Genomic DNA, 24932 nt, shown 5'->3' with positions numbered 1-24932 from the left:
AAGACACAACCTTTACATTTAAAATAATTCAGGCAATTGAATGTGGATTTTATTCGCCATTTGATGGTGGCAAAACTAATACTTATATCCAGCTATAATACTATATGTTTGTCCTTTTTGGATACTGTAGATTCCTTATTTTTCGCGAGTACTTTTTATCGCGAACTGGCTCTTAAACGTCAAATCGCGAGAATTATAATTCGCGAATGGACGGTTGATCAATAGATTTTACATAGATTTCAGCACTATAAAAATAAAAGCGAGTAATATTTTTTCGCGATTGATGCTTCTCGCGAAATTACGCGGAAATTAATTCCTCGCGTTTAATTAGGAATCTACAGTACATAAGCGGCAGTTTTGTAGTGCTGATTGACATTTGGTTTTATTTTTGTGTGCGGTCAATTATTTGATTGGACAAACCCAAGTTATTCTTCGAGGAAGGTGTACACATTAAGATTTAAACAAAGAGGTTTTTTTTATCCAGACAGAACTTATGCTTGTTTATAAACATGTACCTGTGTACAAGAAAACATAAAATGCTAAAATCAGTTTGTAAATAATGGTCGTTTCTAATGTATGAAATAATGAAATATAGATCTTTGTTCTACGAAAAGTTAATTGTATCTTGTAGTTTTGCTAATTGTAAGAACTTTGACTAAAAATGACCAAATCCTCTGCAGTAATATTTGGTAAATTTAACTTTCAAGAAACCTAAAAAAGGCCATTATTTATATTTTTTTAAATTTAAAAACAGATTTCGATATGATAATTTTAAATCTTTATGCTCCGTAACATATACTTTGTATAATTCTGAGTACTTTTATTTTTCCCCCTGCAAAAATAACATTAAAACAAATCAAATAAAACAATACATGTACAAATTTTCACATAAAATTGTAACCCCCCCCCCAAAATGTTACGATGTTGTGTTGCATTAAAACTAGATATATTTTCATGTATCCTGCGGCATACTAGTATTCGGATTCCAAGAAATACAGATGTAAAAAAAAAATAATTACAAACAAAATGTTTAGCCAGAAGCTATACATATACACATTTATAAGATTTTTTTTAGGTGTGTAATCAAATATTAAAAAAAATTAAAAGCCTGATATTTTTTGATTTGATACGTGAAAAATAAAAAGCTCAGAAATAAAGTAATAATGTCTTGCATGCAAGTAAAAGAGAACCAGTGACATTTTTTGATAACCTTGATTAATGACATTTTTTAAACCTATAAAAGTCAATGAAAAGGAAGACTTCCAGGTAATACTATATTTATATACCTGAAAATAGCTAAATATTACGGCGTCGGTGGTGTAATGGTCAGCATGGTTGCCTTCCAAGCAGTCGATCCGGGTTCAATTCCCGGCCGACGCAATTCTTTTTTTTCCTCTTTATCAGCAGTAAAAAATTCTTCATTTTCTTTCAAAGAAAACCCCTCTCTGACTCTAAACTTCACCCTTGACTCAGGGTATTATAGTAATCTATGATAATTTTCTCCATTTAAATTAGAAAAATTGATTTTTCTTCATCATTACTTGAAAGATCATTCCTATATAAAAAGGCACTCTATATAAAAGGAGTTACTTCTGAAATATCCTCCTTTTCTCAAAACCCGAAAATCATATGTATATTAAGGGTCATTTAACATTAAAATTGATCTTTTCTGAAAGAAACTTTTAAAAAATATTCCTTTTATCACAGAGATTTATTGTCGTTCATATTTAACCCAAAGAATAAAAGATAAATAAATAAACCAAAAACGATAAAGATAATTGTATTAATTTGAAGAATTATTTAAAAGGGAAATTTTTAACAATGACATAATTGCAAAATTAACAAAGTACTTACTGATTATATTACAGCATTTTAAGCTGGATGAAATTAAAAAAATCTCCCTTCGATTATATTAAAAATATTCATAGTAGTGCGTAAAAATAATTGTGATAACGGTTTAATAAATAACAAAACAATGTATTCAGATGAAAAAAAAAATGATGGAAAAACCTGAAATGGCTTTTTTTTTCTTTTTTTAAAGACTTTCAAAAAATGTTCTAAAAATCAAGAAAACAGAAATTAATTTATAATTAGTTGATGGTGACTGGGATTTTTCATACTGAATGTTAAGCCATGATTTACACATTGAATTGTCGATGGATTTCCCCCTTTTTCCCGATCATGAAAAGGAGTAAAAGGCGACTGTGACCGGTCGGCAGGGGATGCTCATTCCTCTTTGGCACCCGATCCCACCTCTGATGTTTTGGAGGTCCGCGTTTGCTCCACTCCTATTTTGTATTGTTTAATTGACTTATCTCCACGTATTTCACGATAAAAGAACTTGAACAAATTCGTTATGCAAGAGTGCAAATGTACTTGTAAATTGGATTGATTGAAAAGAAATTGATTCGAATATTGTTCTATCCTTATTGTTCGTTATCTCCTTATGTTTCATTCGAAAAGGTGATTTTGGAAAACTGCGAGAGAAATAACAACAGAAAATTTAAATACTGCATTGTTTACTGCAGACGAAACTGAAATATTGTTTACACGTTTAAAACAATGGTGCCCTTTGTGTTTTTATTAATCTTTTTTTTATATTTATTAACCTTCGTGTTCACTTTTTTGCACAAATTATGACAAAAAGACACAATACTTAAACAAATAAGAAAGTACACTGCTATTCAACAATTTTTTTTTTATGGAGGTACTTATACATGTGTAAAGTGTAAAACATTTTCCCCTACTTAATAGAGTAAATTACCATTGAATTCGTTGTCTTTAAATGGTGTATCTCATATCAAGATGAAGCGCCTAAAAGAATTACACAGTCATATAGTAAATTTACATTCTAATTCTAGTAAATCATCATGTAAAAAGGTAAAACTTAAGGACTGAAGCTTTTCGTATAATATGCATATGAAATTACATTTTTGTTTACATTACACACAAAAAAAATTAATATTCATCATGAAGTATTCTTTATGGGAAGCTCAAAAGAGAATTAGAATTACGTTCTTTCTCACACAGGTACTCTTCTCGAAGCACTCTGCTTGGAATAAATTTATCTCTCGAAGAAATTCCAGCCCCGGGATCATGAAACAGACTTAGACTTAAGTCAAAATTTCAATTATTTATAAAATCTTGAAAACTTGTTAAAGGAAACTCATAATTTGCATACAACAGCAGACTGATGATACAAAATCGGAAAGCATTTCCATTTTGGGCTACTTGACTCCTAAAAAACTTCAGCATCTAAGGCATTTTTTGACTTAAGCTTAAGATGCTTCATGATCCCGGGGCCAGCTCATAGTCTAAATTTTCAAACTTGAAAAAAAAAAAATGAAATAGATTTTTTTTAATGGACAATTTGATATTTTATAAATTTGGTTGAGTACAAAATCTCTTAGATCTAGAAAAAAAAAACTTTTAATCTAATTGAGGCAGTTTTTAAAATTCTAGCATTAAGGAAGGAAAATCAAACATTAAGATTTCCACAGAAATTTTCACTAAATGAGCAAAAAGGTGTTCTAGCAGAAGAATTGTCCATATCTCATACAAACGTTTTCTTTCGAGTCGTGTTTATATATCTTAGAAACATGCATATTACTGATGTTTAACGCTTAATGAAGAAACGCTAACTGGCCAAGCCCAATCATATGGATTAACGACAGAAGAAAAACCGCAAGACCTATAACTTATTTAGACAATGGAGCATTGTTCTTCTTATGCATGATTATGGCCAGGACATATCCTCTGACCTTCCATCCGTCTTCTCGTTGCACTTTGCATGTTGTCCAGTTTCAAGAATTATTCCTGATAGTAGTATTTCAATCAAAATTCAAAATGATTTATATTGGTGATAGCTATGCAACTGTGACATACAGTTTATTTTTAACTTAATTAATCTTAACTGTGACCTTTTCGCACTTTTTCCTATTCTGACCTTAACTAAGAAAGGAAGAACATGTAACATGCAGCATGTCTTTCAATCTTGACATTCAGGTTGAAAGTACACAAAAAATTCAAGTCTGGTTCTGAGCCTTCCCCTACATATTCTTAATTTTCTTCTAATTATTATTATTATGATTTTTTTTTCTTTTTGGTTTTTGGTTTTTTTTTTGTTTCTTTTTTTTTTTTGTTTTGTTCTTTGTTTTTCCCATTTTTTTTGTTTTGTTCTTTGTTTTTTCCATTTTTTTTTAAATTAAATTTTATTGTTTTCTTTACCCACTGTTTTCTCTCAATTTTCCTTCAATTATGTACTGTTTAACTCTTTTAATATTAGTTTATAATATATATCTTTGTAGAACTCAAATATGTAATTTGTACCTTGATCTCCAATTGACAGAACTAATATAGGCCGTTGGCCTGCTGTTCAATCCATATTCACTGTATACTTTTATGTATATTTTGAATAAAATACTTCTTAAACTAAACTAACATGTAACTATCCAAAATATTTTTTTAATCAAAGCTCATAAACTAATACATATTCGTGAAAACTATAAACCGTGTCACACTTTTTTGATTTTGACCTTCCTTATGATCTTCCTTCCACTACTCCTCATTAACATTTATCTTTGTTTTAAAGGAACTGTTCTAGATATGGTTGTCAAACTTCATACAAAGATACAAATTGATGAGAGATTTTTGCGTCATTTTTTAATTATCTTTTTCCTTTCATGTTGACTTTATCGTTAATTAATAAATTTGAATTTATTATCAAGTGCAGTTTAAAAAAAATATTACACCAACTTTAATGATGAGCACTATTAATTAACTATGAAGAAGTATTGTAATCTTTCTTATCTTGATCTCTCATTTGACCTAAATGTCACTTCATTTCTCAAGATATTTTAATCAAATATACTTTATGCGAGGTTCTAATACAAAAGGAAATTGGTTAAAGGAAGTACTTTGACATATAACTTTCAATGATTCATATTGATGAAAAATACCAACTGTGTCATTATTTTCTTACCTTGGCCTTCTTAATGGTTTTGACATCGTTATTAATTCTTTCGCATAGAGTACATTTTTGAAGAAATTGTTCAAACAAAATTGTACATACATGCACATGGGCCATGCGTTAAATTACTGCAAGTTATCTGAAAGAAATAAAACAAATTATTTCTGAAATAAAAAATAAATTTACGAGAAGAAAAAAGTAATTGTGAAAAATTTACCAGGCATATACTATATTCAATGATACGAAACAAACCTAACTTTTTTTAATCAAGTTTGCCAAAAGTATAGTTAAATTTCTGTAGTAGTCAAAATGAGGAAATAAGACAAAAATGTACGTTTTTCAAATGATAACAAGATGTATTAATTGGAGCGTCGGTTGAGTAATGGTCAGCATGGTTAGGAATTTTTTTGTTTAACAAAAATGCATTAACTGAAATAAATCATGAATAGATAACAAATCATTAAATAATATACAGTTTTAAGAATGGAAAGTTTCAGTAAATTTCAACGCAATATTCACAAAAGATTTTATGCTTTAGAATAAAGTGCAACTTCATACAAAAAAATAAGCTAAGACCTTTCTTCCCTTTTCATTTTACTAATGACAATTTCCTAATTTAAGAGTATAAATTATTCTTGAAAATGAGAAAACATTTTCTCCTAATTAAGACAAACTGCAATCTTTAATAAGCCTTTTAAGTGTGTTTTCATCCAAAGTTAGTATTTTCATATAAGGGAAACAGAGATGAAGTTTCTTTGTCTTTCCTGGTTCTGTCCTTGAAAAATTAATTTAAAAATAATAATAAATCACTTTGACAATACTATCAGGTGAATAAAACATCTAGATCAAGTTTATGTGAATTTTCCTGAACAATAAAAAGAACTTACAGAGCGTCTGTGGTGTAATGGTCAGCATGGTTGCCTTCCAAGCAGTCGATCCGGGTTCAATTCCCGGCCGACGCATTATTTTATTTTGGTTAGATACATTACTTTTTTCTTTTATAAAATCCAAATTTCTTTCAAATTGTGTCCCCTATTTTGGGTAAAAAATGTAAGATTAACGAAAAATTGTAATAAAGAAATGTTTATTTAATTAATAAAAAGAAAATAAAAAGCATTGCTAAACTATAATATTCATTTATTTTATTTTTCACTGATGTTTATTATGAAATTATTTTTGAAATATTAATATAACAGTTCTGCTTTTCAATGTTACATCTGGAAAAGCTTACTTTTTCCTGCACCTTGTTGCATTTGTTTTGTTACTTGATGCTTATTAAACATATGCATTATAAGTATAACATGTATTTGTTAAATTAGTCTTTGTTCTTCAAATCCATACATTAATTCCATTATCTTTGTTTTGTCAAATGTAAGTGTTTCAGATTTCAGCATATGTTTGGTCACAGTATCAGATTTATGTTTCGAGTCATGGAGTTCAGAGAAAACAAACTTTTCATATAAAAAAGACGTACTTTTTTAAAGCTAAAAATTTCTTCTTTTTCAATGCACTGTAAGTGTAGCAACAACAAGCTATCATTAAGTCAAAAACTGAGTGACTTGTTCATGCTACTTGTTCGACCATTATTTACTCACTAAATTGTCTATATATGGATTTTTCCATCAGGACAAGGAGCACACAGTCGGTGTGACCAGTCTGCGGAGGATGCTCACTCCAATACCCCACCTGATCTTTAAGAAGTCCGTTTTTGCCTTGCTTTGTATTGTTTGTATTGTTTAAATGGACTTTAAGCTTGAATATTTTATCTCAATATTTCATTTCTTAACCTTTTTTTTTTTGTTTATGCACTATTTGACTACCTTGATTTTAATATTGAAAGAGTTTAAAGTACAGTAGTGTTTACAAACAATTTGTTTTAATAATTAAAAGGAGCTAGCTGCTTCATTGGCTAATTTGTTAATGTTATGGAAGTAAAACTGATACTGTTGACAAAAAGTGTTGGGCAGAATAACAACCATCAGGATTTTAGAGGCAGTCGACCAGACAATCACGCGATTTTAATGAATTATTTTAAAACGTCGTATGTTTATCATTTGAACCTGTCGCATTTGATCTTTCATGGAAACATCGCTGATAAAGCAGTACTTCTAAGAAATGGCGCTTTTGGTTTGAGTTCATTCACGTGATTGAATAAAATTTGCTTCTAATTTTTCTTGTTACATTTGTTGTAAATAACAATAACTTGAAATATCATGTGGGCTTATTTATAAAGGTCTGTGTCTGGTAGCTTGATGTAGAGAATCTTAATTTTTATTCCCTTGTTGTATTGTGTACTTATCAGAAAAACACAAAAATACATTTGAAACGGGACCCTCAATTTTTTTTCGTAAAAATTATTGATTTCGTTATTTGATTTTATAATTGCAAAATCATTTGAAATGTGTTCACAATTTTTTCTTCACAATTTCTTTTCTTTCCCGTGAAATTCAAGCCGAGTCATTTCTTTTGTTGACCATACTTCAAACAGACTATACGTAAAATTACGGATATATCTCAGATCATTTCAAATTAATTAGTAGTTTAGAGATATCTTTTATTTAATTTTAAACTATTGCTTTAAAACCTTTTAGACAATCCAATTACTAATACCTACTTTTCTCCCAACTATTCCTCCCCCCCCCTTTATTCTGAGAAAGATTTGCAAAAAATCTTAGACGGAATATACGATAGATTTTTTTTTTCTCATTTCAATTTGACACTTATTAAAAGAAGACGCCTGATAAAATAACTGTATATTGACTCTTGTTGATATGTTTTTAAAAACAAATGTACAAGATACTAAAAAGATTACTTTGAACATTGGTGCCAGATATCTTGGATAAGAGGTGAAGCTTGAATGAAAGAAAGTAATTCATTAACTTTGAAGATGCTTACGAATGAAAAAAAGCACTTTATATTTCTTTATTTTCACCTTCATGACTTTAAAAAAAATTGTGAGCATAAATAAAAATAAAATGACTAAACTGAAATATCCTTGACGTATGTGTTCTTAAATTGCGACTTCTGACAAGTCATGTCATCAGAGGATTTTAATTAGCAATGATGATTAGGATGCTTGAACTAAAGAGGTTATTAACATTTCAACACATATTCTTAACACTTACCTTTGTTTTATACTAGTTTTTGAAAAAAAAAATTAGGAATGCATAATAATCGGTCTTTAATAATAATTTTACAATTAATAAAAGAAAGAGATTATTACGGTAACCTTCTATGACTTAAGCCCTAACACTACTGTATTTAAAAAACCCTGAGAATCCAACAAAACCCTGAGGAAGTACTGAGTTGTACTGAGAAAACCCTGAGTTGTACTGAGGCTACTACTGAGAAACTTAGGAAGTCCTGAGTAGCACTGAGGTTTTCACTGTGCATTCTGTTGTGCTACTGAGGAGCACTGAGGTTAGCACTGTTGTTACTAATGAAGTACTGAGTGGCACTGAGGTGCGTCTGGGGGCACTGAGCTGATACTGTGTGATACTGAGGTTTTTACTGAGGCTACTTAGGACATACTGAGAGGCACTGAGGTTTTCCAAAAGCAATAATATGACAATAAAATAAGATTAACAGTGCGTAGACAAATAATTGTTTTTGTACATAACTATATCTTCCTTATATATTTGATTTAGGGAACCACCAACACTATTTAATTTTCAATTACTTATTATATAGTTGTAGTGTATATCTTTCATTATTATTTTTTTCATTTTCTCAAGTTGAATAATCAAGAAATGTTGTGTTTGTATTTATTGTCAGTAACAATGAGTATTGCTACACTAGGTCTATTATTTATATAGAAATTAGAAATAATAATATATATTCTAGACACGATTTCTTTGTAAAGATTACTCACGCATTAAATGGAAACTGGTAAATATGCCCATCTATTTAATATGATGGCATGTCTCGACCTTATTTGAATTAGAATTCATAACAAAATTTAAAATCATTTTATTTTTTAAGTGTTAAAAATGTATTTTGCAGTCAATTGCGAGAGTATACAAAACTCCTTAATTTTCCAATTTTCTCCTATTTTACTGGTTATTTCATCTTCTGGAAAAATAGGAGTAGAGGTTTAAATCCTTTAATAAGCTATGCTGGTATACAATATTTATCTAATATTTTGCTATAATAACTTATTTCAACATGATTTTTGGTCTTTTTTAACGATCAAAACCGCAGTTATAATTACCACATATGTTTATGATATAGGGTGAAAAAGCCAGCAGGTTTTCCAGCAAACATTTGGATCGTGACATCGGAACAATGTATTTCCGTATAGTTTTCTTATGAAATACTGAATAGTGTCTGCCAAGTTTCTGCGAAGGTTATAATCAAGCTGTGGTTTCTAAATATTTCCACGAGGTAAAATTTGAAATGGTAATTAAATTACAAAATTAAAGTTCCGTCTCGTTTTCATTTTCAAAAACATGTATTTTAATTGGTTTGAAAGCATTTTCTTGACAATAGACATTTTGAAGAGATATCAAAAGATTTGACTTAATTTTCCCATGAACTTTATTTCTCAGCCAGTGTAATTCTGTGTATTCTGCAAAGTAAAGTTAAATTAAATTAACTGGAAATTTTATTAATCTACTTTTCGGCAAAATTGTCTTATGAAATTAAATAGAAATTGATATAGAAAAGTTTATTTTTAGAAATAAAAATCAAAATCATCGCAAATTAATCAGGTAGGTTTCAATCATTACGATAACCCTCGTAGTCACGGGCACCTGTCCGCACGTGTCACAAGTGGAGACACGTGTCGCGAAGACACCTGCTACTGTGTTAGTGTATTTTTTGTATATTCTATGTGATTTGGGGGGGGGGGTTCAGCCCAGGGATGACAATTGGCTGTGTTTAACTGTGTATACACACCACTAACGTAACATCCATACAAAAAAATTGCTGGTTTTCATTAATAAAAGGCTGATTAAAAGATTTTATAAATTTAGGTATAAAATATTGATGAAATTATCAATATATATTTAACGAGAAAATTTTCTTTTCTTTTTTTTTTTTTTTTTTTTTTTTTTGCAGACAATACTGACTTAACGGGAAGTTTTTTTTATTACCCTTGAATAATTAAAGCAATTTTTATCTGTATCTGATAAAAATTATTTCTGGTTTTTCTATTATAAAAAAAGAACTGAGGTTTTGTTACATTGTAATAATATCAGGTCCTGGTGTATCTAAAATTTCCAATCATTATTTGAATTATATCTGAAGTACATGAAGTATATAATTAAATTCACTATCCGTGTACGAATTTTCCTCAACTAAATAGATTATATTTATACTGATTAAGAAAATCTTCGTTAATGTTTGGATTAAATTTTACATTTTCAAAACATATTAACAAGAATGTCTTGATACACAAAAAGAACAAGTTTTCCACTCACGGATTATATATTTAATTTAACTTCCTATACCCCTTCCCCTGTTAAAGAATATCTTAACATCTTCTTTTTTATATACTTCAACCCCGAAGTTTAATTTCAATAAAAATATATCTATATTAATGAATTCGATAAACTATGTTTAATGTTTTCATGGTGGTACAGTATTTATAGTGTTTGGCGATTTTATGTCAACGCCAAAAAAATCTACCCAAGTCAAGATCAATAACTCATGTATCGACTGTCAATCAATAAAAAAAAATGATTAAGCTATTGATGAGCTACATGCGGTGACAGATACATACAAAATAATCATCGCAATGCCGTACATGCAAAATTTACTGCATTTATAAGAGTAAAGAAAATGGTTTCCAGTTTATTAATTTCTATTTCTAAATGTCTAATACATTATCAGGAAAACACCCCAACCTCCTTCTCGACACTATGTGTACACATTGTTTATTAAGTAAATTGCTTTGCATAAGTTTATAGATTCTCATACTTGATTAATTGATTGAAGGATTTACATTTGAACTCCCATCGTATGAAAGCTTTTCCCATGACAATTATGCATAATAAAGATTGAAATGAATTTTTTTTAGCATTTGCCAATTAAATATATAACAGTTTGATAACCAGAAGGCTCTACATGTATTAAAGTCGGGTTGTGTGCATGAATATACATAATTCTTTTCGACTATTAAACATGTTAAAACTGATATGTGTAACGTATCCTTTGTTTGCAAAAGAACTTTCTTTGAGCATTAAACTTTGATGAGGCAGCGCATGATATACAATTTGTGCGACTAGACCCGCGTCAGTCATGCAGCGACCCCCCCCCCCTTTCCAGTTCATTGTATGATACCGGTAGTAATTTTGATATGTTTTATGTGATATTATTTTAAAAAAAGGATATACAACTTATATGTAAATGCATGTGCGATTCTTTATATTCTTCAATTCATCTGTTACTCTTTTAAAAAGATATTTCCGAGGCGTCAATGAACTTAAATATTTACCATCTTTCACTCTGTACATTACTCTGCTCAATGTATAAACCGAGATCGAGAGTGAAGCGGAGATTAAATATGACAGCTGTGGTTTTTAGAACTAATTTATACCTGTTGATAAGGCCGGTGAAATGATAACTAAAGGTACTGCCAGAAATGAAATAATGTATTTATGTTTTATGTACATGTAATTTTTTTTTACTTTTCTCATCGGTATGAATTACAACATGTCAAGGTCATGTGAATCGTTGGCTTTTACATATTAAACACGTGATTGTCTTCAAGCATGGGAATAGGTGCTCGTGTACTTACTAACTGAAATGTCAGATGTACGGCGATATCTTTATTTCAAATTACCGCTTGGCCTGGTTCGAAAATATTTTATTTTTTAGATGTAACAACAAAAGAATCGGACACAAGTTCTTAAAATTTAAAACATGCATCCTCTCCGTTATAACAATTATTTACGAAGAATGTTGTTATAAAACTTAATTTACACTGGATTTAACACTTACTAAAACTCAGTCTTATCAAATAAATCGATAAATAAATATTTATAAAACAACAATTTTCTAATTGTTTTGCCATTTGTTTACTACATGTTATTTTATATTTTTAGTAGGTCCTAAACTGCCCATATACTTAAATTACATACTAGTTCAAGAACGAATATTAGAACTTGTGGCAAACAATTATATACTATAAAGATTATAAAGATTCTAAACAAAACCATCGCTGAAAATAAAGAAATTTGATGCTATTTCCCAATATCTGAAATTTACGGCAACATCCGATCGTTTACAACAGTGAATCACGCTCTTCCTGAATTGAGAGAAAATAATTTTTAAATTTCGCAAAAATTTTAAAAACACCCTATGTATAAAGGATGGTAAAGAGAAACCAATACATTCAACAAATTGATTCCAATTACAATGTTTATTATTACGACCTTTGCAATGATAGGATAATTAGAAAACTTTGTAAAGAAAACGGAAAGATTGCAGCTGTCATATTAACAAAAGGGTAACGTATGTAAAGAAATTATTGCAATTCAGATCAAAAAACAATAAATTTTACATATAATCTGTCTAAGATAAAGAAAACCTGTTTCTTGCTTTATTGAAAGCAAAGTAAAACATTAAATATTTGCAATTTTCATCAAAATAATTTTTCTAATCTACTGTTTTTCTTTCTTTCTGATATATTTCTGATTATTCCTTTTTTAAGAGGATTCTGGGAGATAATAATGTCTATCGCTTATAGAAAACTTCTTATTATTTAGGGAAACTGTACTAGTATATTTGTTTAAAACTGATCTGATTAATAGAGATATATCTACATGCAGTCTTTAAAAATATTAATATAATCTTGAAACCAGTTGGACTATTTAGAAAATATTTATGAATACATCGCTAATTAAATCTTAATCTTTCTGTGTTTTTCAATGAATTTCTGTAATGAAAAAATGAGAAAGAATGAAAAAAGAGGGGTCAGGGCATCAGGTTGTTCTGAAGGTGCGTTCTGAGTCTAGCTGTCGGGTCAACATTGCGTAACTGACTGCTAGCAGGTGCCCGTCTGTATATATACAGAAGTGACACCTATTGTTCTTCTTTCTCGCTACCGCATTGTGTAACTCACAGAGCTTCCTTTTGTCAGCGCCAGTGTAGTACTTCAAAGCGCTTCCGTTTGTGTACAATATCCATATTCACGAATACGCTGCAGTGTTAAATAAAAGAACATCTTTTAATAAATAAAAAAAAAACGTTTAATTGTTCACAATTATACACTAAACAACTGTTTCCGATTAAGCTATATTTTTATGTGGAGTTCATAGTATGGCTTGGGTTTTTTTATTCTGATGGTATTAGTCATTTTTCAAAATGAAAAGATGAAATTTTAAGAAACATTTTGAGTTAAACATACGTCATTTTACTGTAAACGGGTATTAATAGGAGGGACGTCTACATTAACTGAATTATTCGTGACAATTATTATTGCTGCACTCTAACCGATCGGAAGTAGGACTTGATTACAGCGAATAAATACAGTAGCGTAATTAGAACCAGTAAAATAAAACATGGATTTTTATTCAGTGGAGTCAAAGTCTATTTTCATTTTCTGTATTTGATTTCTTGAAGAAAACATGTATGAGCAACTATGACAATGATAAACTCCCGGTACATGTAAATCAAGCGCAGAGTATACTTGCTACCAGTCTCATAGACAGACAATCAAAAAATCAACGACAGTATTATTTCAATTCATTTGATATCATTATAACTACATGTTTAAACCATGTGTTTTATATAGAGATCTCCAAAAGATTCTAACTTCTTTCTTCTTTAAATTTTTTGAGCATTCAATCTTAGCAGAATTTTCAAATCATGTGCGCGTGTGCTAATAAATTGCGAACTTATCCAACATAAAACCTGGACATAAAGAAAAATATACTATAACTTCAATATTATTTTCTGCTGTCGATGTTCATTTTATTATGCAAGCACATGTAACAAAACTCCAGTTATCCCCATGTTTATTTTCAAATTATTTTCATAATTTGTAAGTTATGAAATTAAGAATTAACTGAGTGACAATGAATACAAAATTTACAAAGTGACAGCTACACGTTTTTACTGACCCGGTAAATTTAAATGTCTTATTCTACATATTGAATTTATACTGAGTGGGAGTAACAATAAAATTTAGAAGATGACAACAATGAAAAACGAGATATGATTTTGAAATTCTAAATATTTTCTTTTTAAGATGCCGCAGCACCAGCATAAATATTGATGATATTAATAGCATTAAAAATACGCAATGAATGGTAAAGTCAGTCAAAATACATCTTTTCAATATTATTTTATTTGACAGTAAATTTATTTCTAATTAATAAGTTGTAAATTTAATCTGTGACACATCACCGCATTTCTTCCCTATTTCTGCTTAAATCAATTAAATACCATTGAAAAATGTCTTTGTTTAAATTATCTCTTTATTCATTTAATATCAATATTTAGACAATTGATTTGATTAATTTTTATAATTTTGATAAACAGGAACGAACAACTTTCAAGTAAAAGGTTTTTGAGACTTGCTGAAACTTTTTTCTGTCATTGTGATTGCGACCTGCTCATCGAAATTTAAATGTGCCATGCAGTAGAATATGTCAGAAGCATTACCATTACCCTTACGACATTAACGATTTTGTATTAGCACAGCAGAAATGTAACTCAATAATCAAGAATTATTAGACAAAAACTACTATTTATCATGATGTTTAACATTGGTTGGATAAATTTTGAAAAACAATTTCCTAAATAATTAATATCTAACTAATTGGTTGATATAAAAAAGAAATAAATAAGATATATATACATGTATACATCATTAAAAAAATATGCCTAGAAGACTTAATTAAATATCCTTGTAATCGTTCAAAAGAAATTATGCAAAAATTTGATTAATTAAATGAACAAGAAGCAAACAGAATTTCAGTTTTATTGTTGACGATATTTGTACCTACTCATTTTGATTTGAAGAAAGTTTATAAATGAATAAATTTGAACATTAGATTACAATAAGTCTCATAATAAAAATAATTATTTTTGAGAAAAATAGCCTCAGTCTCACTCAGGATAACCTCAGTAGCAACAGTATTAAAACTCAGGGCTACTCAGTATCAGCTCAGAGCCTCAGAACCACCTCAGTACCCCTCAGTACCTCCACAGTACCAACAGAGTCAACCTCATTACCTCTCAGTATGTCCTCAGTGTACACAGTAAAAACCTCAGTGCTACTCAGGACTTCATCAGTTATTCAGTACCGGGCTCAGTACAACTCAGGGTTTTCTCAGTACCACTCAGTACTTCCTCAGGGTTTTGTTGGATTCTCAGTGCTTTTTAGTTACAGTAGTGTAAAAGCGTAGATCCAGAAGATTTTTTTTAAATGATGATCTTCATAACTTTTGAACATTTGAAATTATAGACAACGAAAACTCCTCTGTTTTTTTTTGTAGAAATCTACAATTTGCATTCATAGCATAAACAGCAGGTTACACATTCAGATTATGGTTTAATATTAGTATTCTCTTATGAATATTCCTCTTTTGAAAATTAAGAGAAAGAACAGCAGCGACTATGACGATTCAGTACATAATTTTATTCAAAATTCACGACTCCATAGATTAGAGTGAGAATATCGCCGGTGAACAAGTAGTTATACCCCCCGCTTGAAAAATGGGAGGGTATATAGTAATCGGGATGTCTGTCCGTCCGTCTGTCGTTTTGCTCTGACACTTTTTTCGGGTCTCCAAAAGCTAAACAGTGACTTTGTCATTATAATCTTGTGGGAGGCGGGGGGATCATTTAGTGAGCTCGTTGCTCACAGTACCTCTAGTCGGTCCTTTCGTCGCCATTATGAATACTACATCGGAATGTGGAGGCCATACATTGGATGAAACCCTATAAACAGTTTCCATGTCGTAGTAAACGCCATCACGAAAACAACCCTTCATTTCTCAATGGTTATAAGTACCGAGTATAGTTTAATTTAGCATATTACCTCCTGCAAATTGATTGCAGGTTCCAAACAGGAGTTAAACTCTATTTATAATTTAGTAACATTTAAACATATTTTTCACTATTTCTGAGCACAAATGAGACAAGCAAGTACATTTTTTTGCAAATAAATGATTATTTTGTTTATTTCATTTAACAATCGCATCACAAAATCGATGAAATACGCACAGGAGCATCTGCTGCTTATCAACTTATCAACTGTAAGGAAAAATAAAAGTAAATTGCTTATTAATAGTGCTAGCTTTGTACATAGAAAATACTGAATTATATTCCAAAAGAATGAAATAAACATGCGTTGCTTTTTTTGAAACATTATAATGAGATCTATGCTGAAATCTAAATATTTTGCAAAGTACACTATTACATAAAAAAATGTCATTTGTTTATATTTTAGAATTTGTTTACAAGAGTACTCAACATAACAGTTAATGAAATTTTGTTTATACCAAATTATAATTAACAGAAAGGGTCGCATTGTATAGTTAAGCTTTATATATATTCTACAATTAAAAACTTTAAATATAAAATAAAATATACATTGGGATTTTACCTTTTATTTATATAATTAAAACAAACACGATCTTATTGAAATGCTATATGTTCTATGTGGTGAATGAGTGACAGCTGTATTGTGTCATACCTTTGGCGTTTGACATTTTTTATGTGTTGTCCTTTAGTATAATTGGTCTTAGCCCAGTAATCCTTCGAGGTAGGTGTACATGTCAGTCTGTAAACAAAAGGAAGTTATATTTAATAAGGCGGAAAATTGTGCTAATGTTAATGAACAGGCAAATATATACTCAGTAAACTATGATTGAAAACGCGATATTAAACACATTTTTAAAGTTCTTCGATGCATGTTTGTTTTTGAACATTAGTCATTAAATTAAATACAAATGTTCTATTTAAAGAAAAATCTGACTGACTAATAAAGTAGGAGTATAATATTTTTGCAAACTATATTTGTATTGATGCTTGTTGTAGAAATTTTATTTTTTATTAGAGAAAAAACGTAAATTAAACTAAACTATACCATATATACACCGTATTAACTATTTAAAAAACATTTTAGAATCACATTAATAATAATTATTTTCATGCTACCCATTCATTTAAATTATTACACTTTCCATGTCAATACCAATTTCAGTTTACATGTATTAGGGTTAAGCAAGGTTATTTTTTAAAAAAATATCTTGTATTTACTGAGTATATTTGATTTTTTTAACGATGTAATCACTGGGATAAATAAATATTTAAATTTGCCTGCAGGTAAAAGAGACTCGTAAATTTTTGTTCTATTTTTTTTATTTACCTGCATTAAACTATAAAAGTCAACAGAAAAAGTTAAAAAAGGAAATCCTGAATGTAAAAATCATTTGTGTTAATTTACCTTAACATCACTTCCTGTAATCAGAGCGTCGGTGGTGTAATGGTCAGCATGGTTGCCTTCCAAGCAGTCGATCCGGGTTCAATTCCCGGCCGACGCAATTATTTTTGATAAATTATCTTTAATTGAAATGTGCACAAAAGAATAAAGATCAATGATCATTTTCAACATTCCATTTAAATATATAAAAAAAAAGATTATTATGTTCTAATTCACCAGTTCAACCGAACATAAATTATTTATAAATTCAAAACTCCAACACATGTTTAGGAACGGCATCGCCTGCGTCTGTGCAACAGACCTCGACCAATAAAGACAGAAGCAAAAACCCACACTTTATATACCCAAATTTTTCGTAACTGACATTTGCTGTCTAAGATTTTCTGACACATATCCATCTTTAGCAGTCTCGGATCTCCACCGGCCATGTTTTTTTAAATAGTCTATCACAAACACCATGGTTGGCCGCTGCAGTAGCCCCGCCAGCGCGAAGACTATGCAGACCAAACTTCTATCTAAACCCAATGATGCGAGCGCGTCCAGAAGAATCTCTCTAGCCCTAGTATATGACAAGCACTTTTCTCCTCTTAATTTGTATGTGTTAGAATTTTTACAATAAGTGATAGATCTAAACAAATATTCATTAGATTGGTCGTTAATGTTTGCTAGACTGAGATATCTTCTGGTCATTCTCACAGGACATGTAATTTCATTCGTACATGACACAACTACATTGCTCCCCTCTTTATAACAATCTGTTTTGCTTTTCTGAATAGCAAGAGTCATATAATTGTCATAAAAACATATATCTGATCTCTTCAAATGAACAAGTTCTGAAAATCTTAAAAAAACCAGCATAACTTAATAAGCACATACAACATATTCTAATATCTAACAAAGAACACGATTCACCTCCGTAAAGAGCACACAATTGTTTCAGTATATTGGAGGTAATAGGTTCTTTTTTATTTATCAACTGTTTCCCGATAGTTCTATGGCATCCCTCTCTGGCTGAAAAAGTAAGTTCGGATGAACAGGGATTAGGACATCCCACCAATTTATGCGCCCAGCTAATTGCATAAAAAGCCTCGTCAATTGTCCCTGTACTGCTACATGTATTACTGAGACTTGTTAAGTATAACGATACATGGAAATCCGTTGCAGGAAGATATGAAATATTATGTGTAAAACACCACTTACGAAATTTATTGAAGGCATATCCGTACGTTTTTCTTGTGTTTTCAGCCTTGGAATTCATGATTAAATCCGGAAGTTTCTTTGCCAGCGATTGTAAGGAGGGATGAGAGGTCCTCCATAACGAAATCCAATTTCCAGTTTTGAAAACATCTGCAAAACTAAAATAAAAGTCATATTACCGACCATGCTTGGAAACCCAAGCCTTGTCGCAGTAGACCTTGTCGATAAGCACGACCTTGTCTTTTCATTCCTGACCGTGCCAGCTTAAAAAGAAATGCATTCTAATTAAGGGCCATGTCAATCTAATAATAAAACTTGACCTTGCCATAAACTTGGCCTTGTCATAATAAACACAAAATAAATTCAAACATTAATATGTACACAGACCATGCCTTCTAAGGCCATGTCTATCAGACTTCACTGAGTCTTACAGCTAATACTCTGGAATTAAAGCTGTCAGAGCCAAACAGGCTGTTCAAATTTTTGCCATGCATAAAAATATTCTGATATGGAGAAAATTCCAAAACATCAACTACACACTGTTTATACTTCATATTTTCATCAAATAGTAACGTCCAAAATGCTGCAGACGGCCATTTTGGAACAATTAATGTACCCACACATTTACACACTATTACATGTTTTATAGCTTTACTCACAAGACAACTAGGTGGTACTAACCAATTATTTTCAAAACACCAGTTTTGGGTAAAAGCATCAACTGCTTCAATCTCTGGGTACCAAAACAGGGAGTTAAACCTCGTTAACTTTGTGTTATACACACTTGCGAATCTATCGATAGTATGAGGACCCCACATTTGGTCAACAAAACTAAAAAACTCTTGAGTTGTTTGCCAATCTTCATAATCGACTAAATTAGACAAATAATCTGCTTTTGTGTTTTTGTTTCTCGGTATCCAACAAATTTTCAACGAAATAGAATTTTCAACACATTTAGAAAAAATGTCTAAAGCTAAATCTTGTAAATGTAATTTAGTGCTACCTCGTTGTACAATTTTTACACAATTTTGATTGTCAGTATGCCAAAGTAAACTCTTTCCAATAAATGAACTGGCAAATGACTCTAAAGCTAACTGTATAGCTTTAAGTTCTCTCCACGTGGAGCTCATAACAGATTCATTCAATGACCAAGTTTTATGAAAACCTTTTCGTCAGCTTCTACAGTATATGCACCAGCTGCAACGTCACTGGCATCTGAAAACACAAGCGTTATTGGTAACGAATCTTTAACTAACAGTTTCTGATTCAACTTATCAAGATTTTCCTTCCAGAACTGCAACTCTGATTTTACTGCTTCTGGAAATAAAAAAACTGATTAAACAATCCCAATGACTTCTGCTCTCTATAGCTAAATAAGTGTGTCTGGTCATCAAACTTGTTACATTACCAACAACTGGTGACATGGAAATAACTTTCCCAGCCGCTTTTGCGAGATCTCGAGCTGTAAAGTTGGGAAATCTATCAATAAGAAAATCTATCGAGTTCTGAGCATCAGAAAGTCGTCTTTCACGTATACGTAAAGAAAATACACTGGTATCCCGTCCAGATACAAAACAATGTCAATTCCGCAGCTCCTCCAATACTTCACGATGGGTCTGAGACACTTGGTAAAAATATAAGGTGCAGACGTTAGACCGAAAGGTAAAACATTGAAACAATAAAACTTATCTTTCCAACTGAATGAAAGGAAAGCAATCTGACTTTCACAAATATCTATGTGGTGATAGCCTGACTTTAGATCAAATTTAAACAGAAAACAATCTTTATTGAAAAAATTCAAAGCAATATGCCAGTCTTCAAACTTTACATTTTTTTTTCTACAAAATAATTCAACTGACTCAAATCCAGAATAAGTCTCTTTTTACCAGACCCTTTATTTTCTGCAACACTTAGTGGACTGACCACATGTGGCTGAAAGGGAACCTCTTGTACGCAGCCGCTCTCAAGAAGATCTGAAACAGACTGATCAACAAATTGTTGGTTTTTCATTGCAGATTTGTTATTATTCAGTCTCATGCATGGTGGTACTGTAACAAAAGGAATAACATAACCATTTTTGATAGTATCTAATATGAACTCATTAATGCTTATGGACTTCCAAAACTCAAAATGTTTGCGTAAACTGCCTTTCACCCCTTTACCAATATCAGGTAAATTTTCAAAATAATTTACTTGCTGTACAAATGATTCAAACTGATCAGTAAAAATAGATTCATCAACGAAATATACATACTGATTCTCATAATCACTGGGTTGACGAGCTTGTGCTTGGGTTGTTGGTTCTGGCTGGGGCAGTGCATGCGGATTTCCAATGGCCGAGCTTATGGCAGTTGTAGCACACGTCGTATGGAGAGGCCTCCTTACGCTTGTAGGGACGAAAATTACGGCCAGAACCACCAGACCTACCATCAGGTAGCGAAGTTGTTGCAGAACCAGACTTGGAATATGGCTGAAAACGGCGTTTTTCCTTGATAGCTCGTAATGCTCGGTTTTCAGCTTGACGTAGACGTTTTTCGTCCTCAGAGTCGGACGCCAAATCATCACTTTCATACTCACGGACTGTCGACCACCCGGCCGGAGATTTATCGGCGATCCTGATGAGCTTGTTACGTTTAGTGACCTTGGAAATGAGCTCTGTAACGATGCTCAATGTGGAAGAATCTGAAATGCGCTTTTTAAGTTTATTTAAATCACCCAATATTTCAGTATTAAAGTTAAACTGAATTTTGTTCCCTTCACTCTTGAATTTTACAGAGACCTCTTTTTTAATGGTTTTTGTAAAATTTTCGATGTCGTTACCCGTAGAGAGTTCCTCCTTGAGAGTATCTAGTTTGTTGTCCAGGAATGACTTGAACAGGTTGAAAGTATCGGCCAAGTCCGCACTTACACGGGGGCTAGAGTGTCCAGAGGTCTCCGCAGAATTTGCCTTCTTGCGAGTGGTTTTCTGTTCACCAGCGGTTTCTTGTAGTAGAGTATCGTCTAGAGACTCATCTTCCTCCCGGTATTGGGCCAAGGAATCTGTTTTTTGCCGAGACATCTATACTTTTTACTTGTTGCACTAAGCGCAAGCGAAACATCGAATAACCTCTAATTCTTAATACCTGGACACAGGTAAACTACCTGTTCCGCACGATTTCATTTGAACTCATATCAATCGTTAAAATCAAATCAAATCTTAGATACTATAAATACTACCTAAACACGTAAACGAACAACACCACGTGTTTCCGATACCAATTATAAATATATTAAACTAGAGGTACTGTGAGCACTGAACTCACTTGTTTCGGAAATCCTAGATCAAAACATGGACTTTGCTATAATAACCAAATGGGAGGCTGCGGGTATCATTTAGTGAGTTCATTACTCACAGTACCTCTAATTTTAATTTGCCATTCTTAGAACATGCTCAAATGGGCAATATAATCTTCATTTGCAAATAATAATGGTATATTTCTACAAAAATAAGGAAAGTCGGCGGTAGAAATATTGAGGTCATCACAGTTGTAATAAAAAATAGTAAGGTGTGATTTCTCTTGTTAAAAGTGTGGGTTAAAAGCACATAACTCACACTTTTTTATAACTCTGATTTCTACGAGAAGCTCGAGATACCTACATAGACCTTCAATATATTGATTAAAAAATATTTTCTCATCATCTTACCGATAGATATTTACTATACAATAGTGAATTATTTCATTTATGTATTGTGATCCTTAAATATACATATTGATACACTTAAGGACAGACGAGACGTTCCTTAATAATAGATAATTTTTTCTAAGAGTTTGTCATTGAAGTATTGCTACTTAAACATGTTTACTCACAAAAAACTGAGGTACCTTACCAGGCATTTCTGCAAGATACCAGGGGTAGTTTTTCTTATATAATCCTTTGGGGAAGAAAAATAATTTTCTAATTTCAAATATTTAAGTGTTTGGATTTTTTAAAAACGTTCAGAAACTGGTTTAGAAATCAGAATGTTATTAAAATTTTGAATATTTTTCATACATTACGAAGATATACAAAACAAATTTTGAGGAACGTCTCGTCTGACCTTAAAGTGAATATTAACTACGTTTTAGGCTATGTACAGCTCAACGCACCTTTTAAACTCACCTGGTTTTTCGCACAACATAAGGTCACATAATTCTTGTAATAAAACTTAATATAAACAAACTTCAGCAAGAGACATAACCTTAATATGTAATAATTATCTAATGTCAGAGGTATATATTCTAAAGTATCATTATCGTAAGTTTTCAACGTCGATGTTTTAAAGGGAACTTTATCAATAAATGGTATGATCTTATATCTATATGATTCTGTAATAGGTATTTACAAATTAAATCAATTGAGTTTTCTTTGATACTATTTAGTAGAAAATTTAAAGCTGACTTTTTTTTATGAGTGTTTTCTAAGTACTTTGCACATTTTTCGTACTATTCATGGTTTTGGCGAGACGGATCACCGAGAAATGACAATGTTGTGTAAAGAAAACATGCCAAAAGGTAGGATAATAAAGTATTGTTTATCTTTAAAAATAGCAACTTGTTACTATTGAAAAGAAAATCATTTTACATTTAAAGTATCTTTCATGATGCAAAATTTCAGTAAGTAACCCTGAAAGAATGCCAGCTTTTTAAGATGGAAAGCAGTAGAACACCTGAGAAATACTGTTATCATCCTGCGCTTTATTGTCATATTAATTCACAGAAAATACAGAAATTATATGAGCTGGACTGTTTCTGTATCTAGGCAAGGCAAAGGACTGCTTTAAAGAGAACGGATTCAAAGACGACTGCATTTGACGAGAAACCATGAAAAACCATTTGGGATATGTCAAAATTTATCATCCGAGAGCATTTTAAAATCCAAAATTATGTGGAAATTATGTTCGAAGTTAGTGAATTAAAATCAAATCACATCAATTAGTTATAAATCAATCCAAAGTATGTTTTGTTGCCTTGTTACTCAAATTCGCATTATAACAATGTGACGTTAATTTGTGCGAAAAACCATGTGAGTTTAAAAAGTGTGTTGAGCTGTATATTATCTTAATTTGCAACTGTTCCTGTTCAATATCTTCATTTTTTTAAATACTAGAACAGGCGTAAAAGAGGGGAGGATTTTTGTCATGTTCCCGGTTCCTCTCGATCTATACAATTTTCTGAAATATAAGAAGTCATAATTTTATGATAAATTTATGAACTATTTGAATAAATTTAAATAATTTGAAATGTCTTAGAATTATTATTTTGTCGCATTTGTTCCTTTCGTCAAAATACTAGTACCCAAAAGCGATACAAGTATTTCAGATGTTAAAATATATTAATGAATTTTTCAAAAGTATTTTCTAAATTACTAAGATATAATCTCTAATTAGGATTTAATATTTTTTCTCTATTCAAAACACGTGTCTTTTGGATAGTGTTGTGGATTTACATACTAGTACATTTAATAATTTATACATTTTTTTCAATCACTTTAAAGAAATTTACATGTAAATTGTTTATCCCTATAAAGTACACGTTAGAACTGCTCCATTGGCTGCAACATTAATATTATAGTAAACTTCATTTTAGTGACATTAAAATCATTGTATTTAATTACCATCACCAAGATTAAGTATCAGTGAACCAGACAATTAGGCGACTCTAATTTATTGTTCAAAAATGATGAATGTTTATCGTTCGAACCTCTCTTTATTTTATGTTATTCCATTGTTGTGCAAGTATATACTTTATAAAGTATGGTCTACAATCAAATCACAAAATTATAATCAAATGAACAAATTTGATTATCAAGCGACAGTAATTTTTTCTATACACGTATCTTTTTAAGGACAGATTTGTTCTCTAGTAAACATTTAAGATTTAAATATATTCAGTTAAATATAAAGGGTTGATATTTACAAATGAAAAATGGGGATGAAACTCAAGTATTAGATTACATCTTTTATTACTCTCTATTGTATACTTCTTTTTCTTTTAACACACTTACAAGAATTTTGCATGTTATTTTATTTTTTCCGTAAAAAGTGTTTGCTGACATAACAGAGCTTGATAAGACCCGAATTTTGCTGTCCAATAAGTTAATAAGTTAAATTAATATTAATGATGTATTTTTGACCAAATGATTTTCTTAAGTGTTATTATTATTATATTAACTTTATGAAAAGCAAGTCTATAAGTTTTAAGTGGTACAAGTCTAACAATATATTTGTACTTTGTTTTGAAAATATTATCATACATTATAACTATGATGTTTATCATTCGAGTTGAAAAAAAAAACTGACAATTTTTTTACCATCAGTTATGTGTATGCAACATGTTCCCTAACACAACG

At 30.8% G+C, this 24932-nt stretch overlaps 1 protein-coding gene and 3 non-coding genes across 4 annotated transcripts; 3 read left to right on the top strand and 1 right to left on the bottom strand.

Annotated features, from left to right (window-relative positions):
• The first annotated feature begins 1308 nt into the window (after positions 1-1308).
• On the top strand, positions 1309-1380 carry Trnag-ucc (transfer RNA glycine (anticodon UCC)). Its single transcript has one exon. It is a non-coding gene; the product is annotated as a tRNA-Gly (tRNA).
• Positions 1381-5859: 4479 nt separating this feature from the next.
• Positions 5860-5931, top strand: Trnag-ucc (transfer RNA glycine (anticodon UCC)). The gene has a single exon. It is a non-coding gene; the product is annotated as a tRNA-Gly (tRNA).
• Positions 5932-17394: 11463 nt separating this feature from the next.
• Trnag-ucc (transfer RNA glycine (anticodon UCC)) lies at positions 17395-17466 on the top strand. Its single transcript has one exon. It is a non-coding gene; the product is annotated as a tRNA-Gly (tRNA).
• Positions 17467-18400: 934 nt separating this feature from the next.
• On the bottom strand, positions 18401-21621 carry LOC134244183 (uncharacterized). The gene is made up of 2 exons (XM_062726452.1): positions 20818-21621; positions 18401-18721 (listed from the first exon to the last, which is right to left on the bottom strand). Exon 1 carries the CDS (start codon positions 21619-21621, stop codon positions 20830-20832), a length of 792 nt encoding a protein of 263 aa, XP_062582436.1. The 3' UTR covers positions 18401-18721; positions 20818-20829.
• Positions 21622-24932: the final 3311 nt, after the last annotated feature.

Source organism: Saccostrea cucullata, unplaced genomic scaffold, assembly GCF_032062105.1.
Source record: "Saccostrea cucullata isolate Sc308-1 unplaced genomic scaffold, CSIRO_AGI_Scuc_v1 ctg512, whole genome shotgun sequence".
Classification (NCBI taxonomy): Eukaryota; Metazoa; Mollusca; class Bivalvia; order Ostreida; family Ostreidae; genus Saccostrea; species Saccostrea cuccullata.
The sequence above is the reverse complement of the archived record's forward strand: the minus strand, read 5'-3'. Positions and strand labels throughout refer to the sequence as shown.

Bases quoted from the DNA above. Each gene is read 5' to 3' on its own strand.
- LOC134244183 (XM_062726452.1), bottom strand. From the start codon at position 21,621: ATGTCTCGGCAAAAAACAGATTCCTTGGCCCAATACCGGGAGGAAGAT.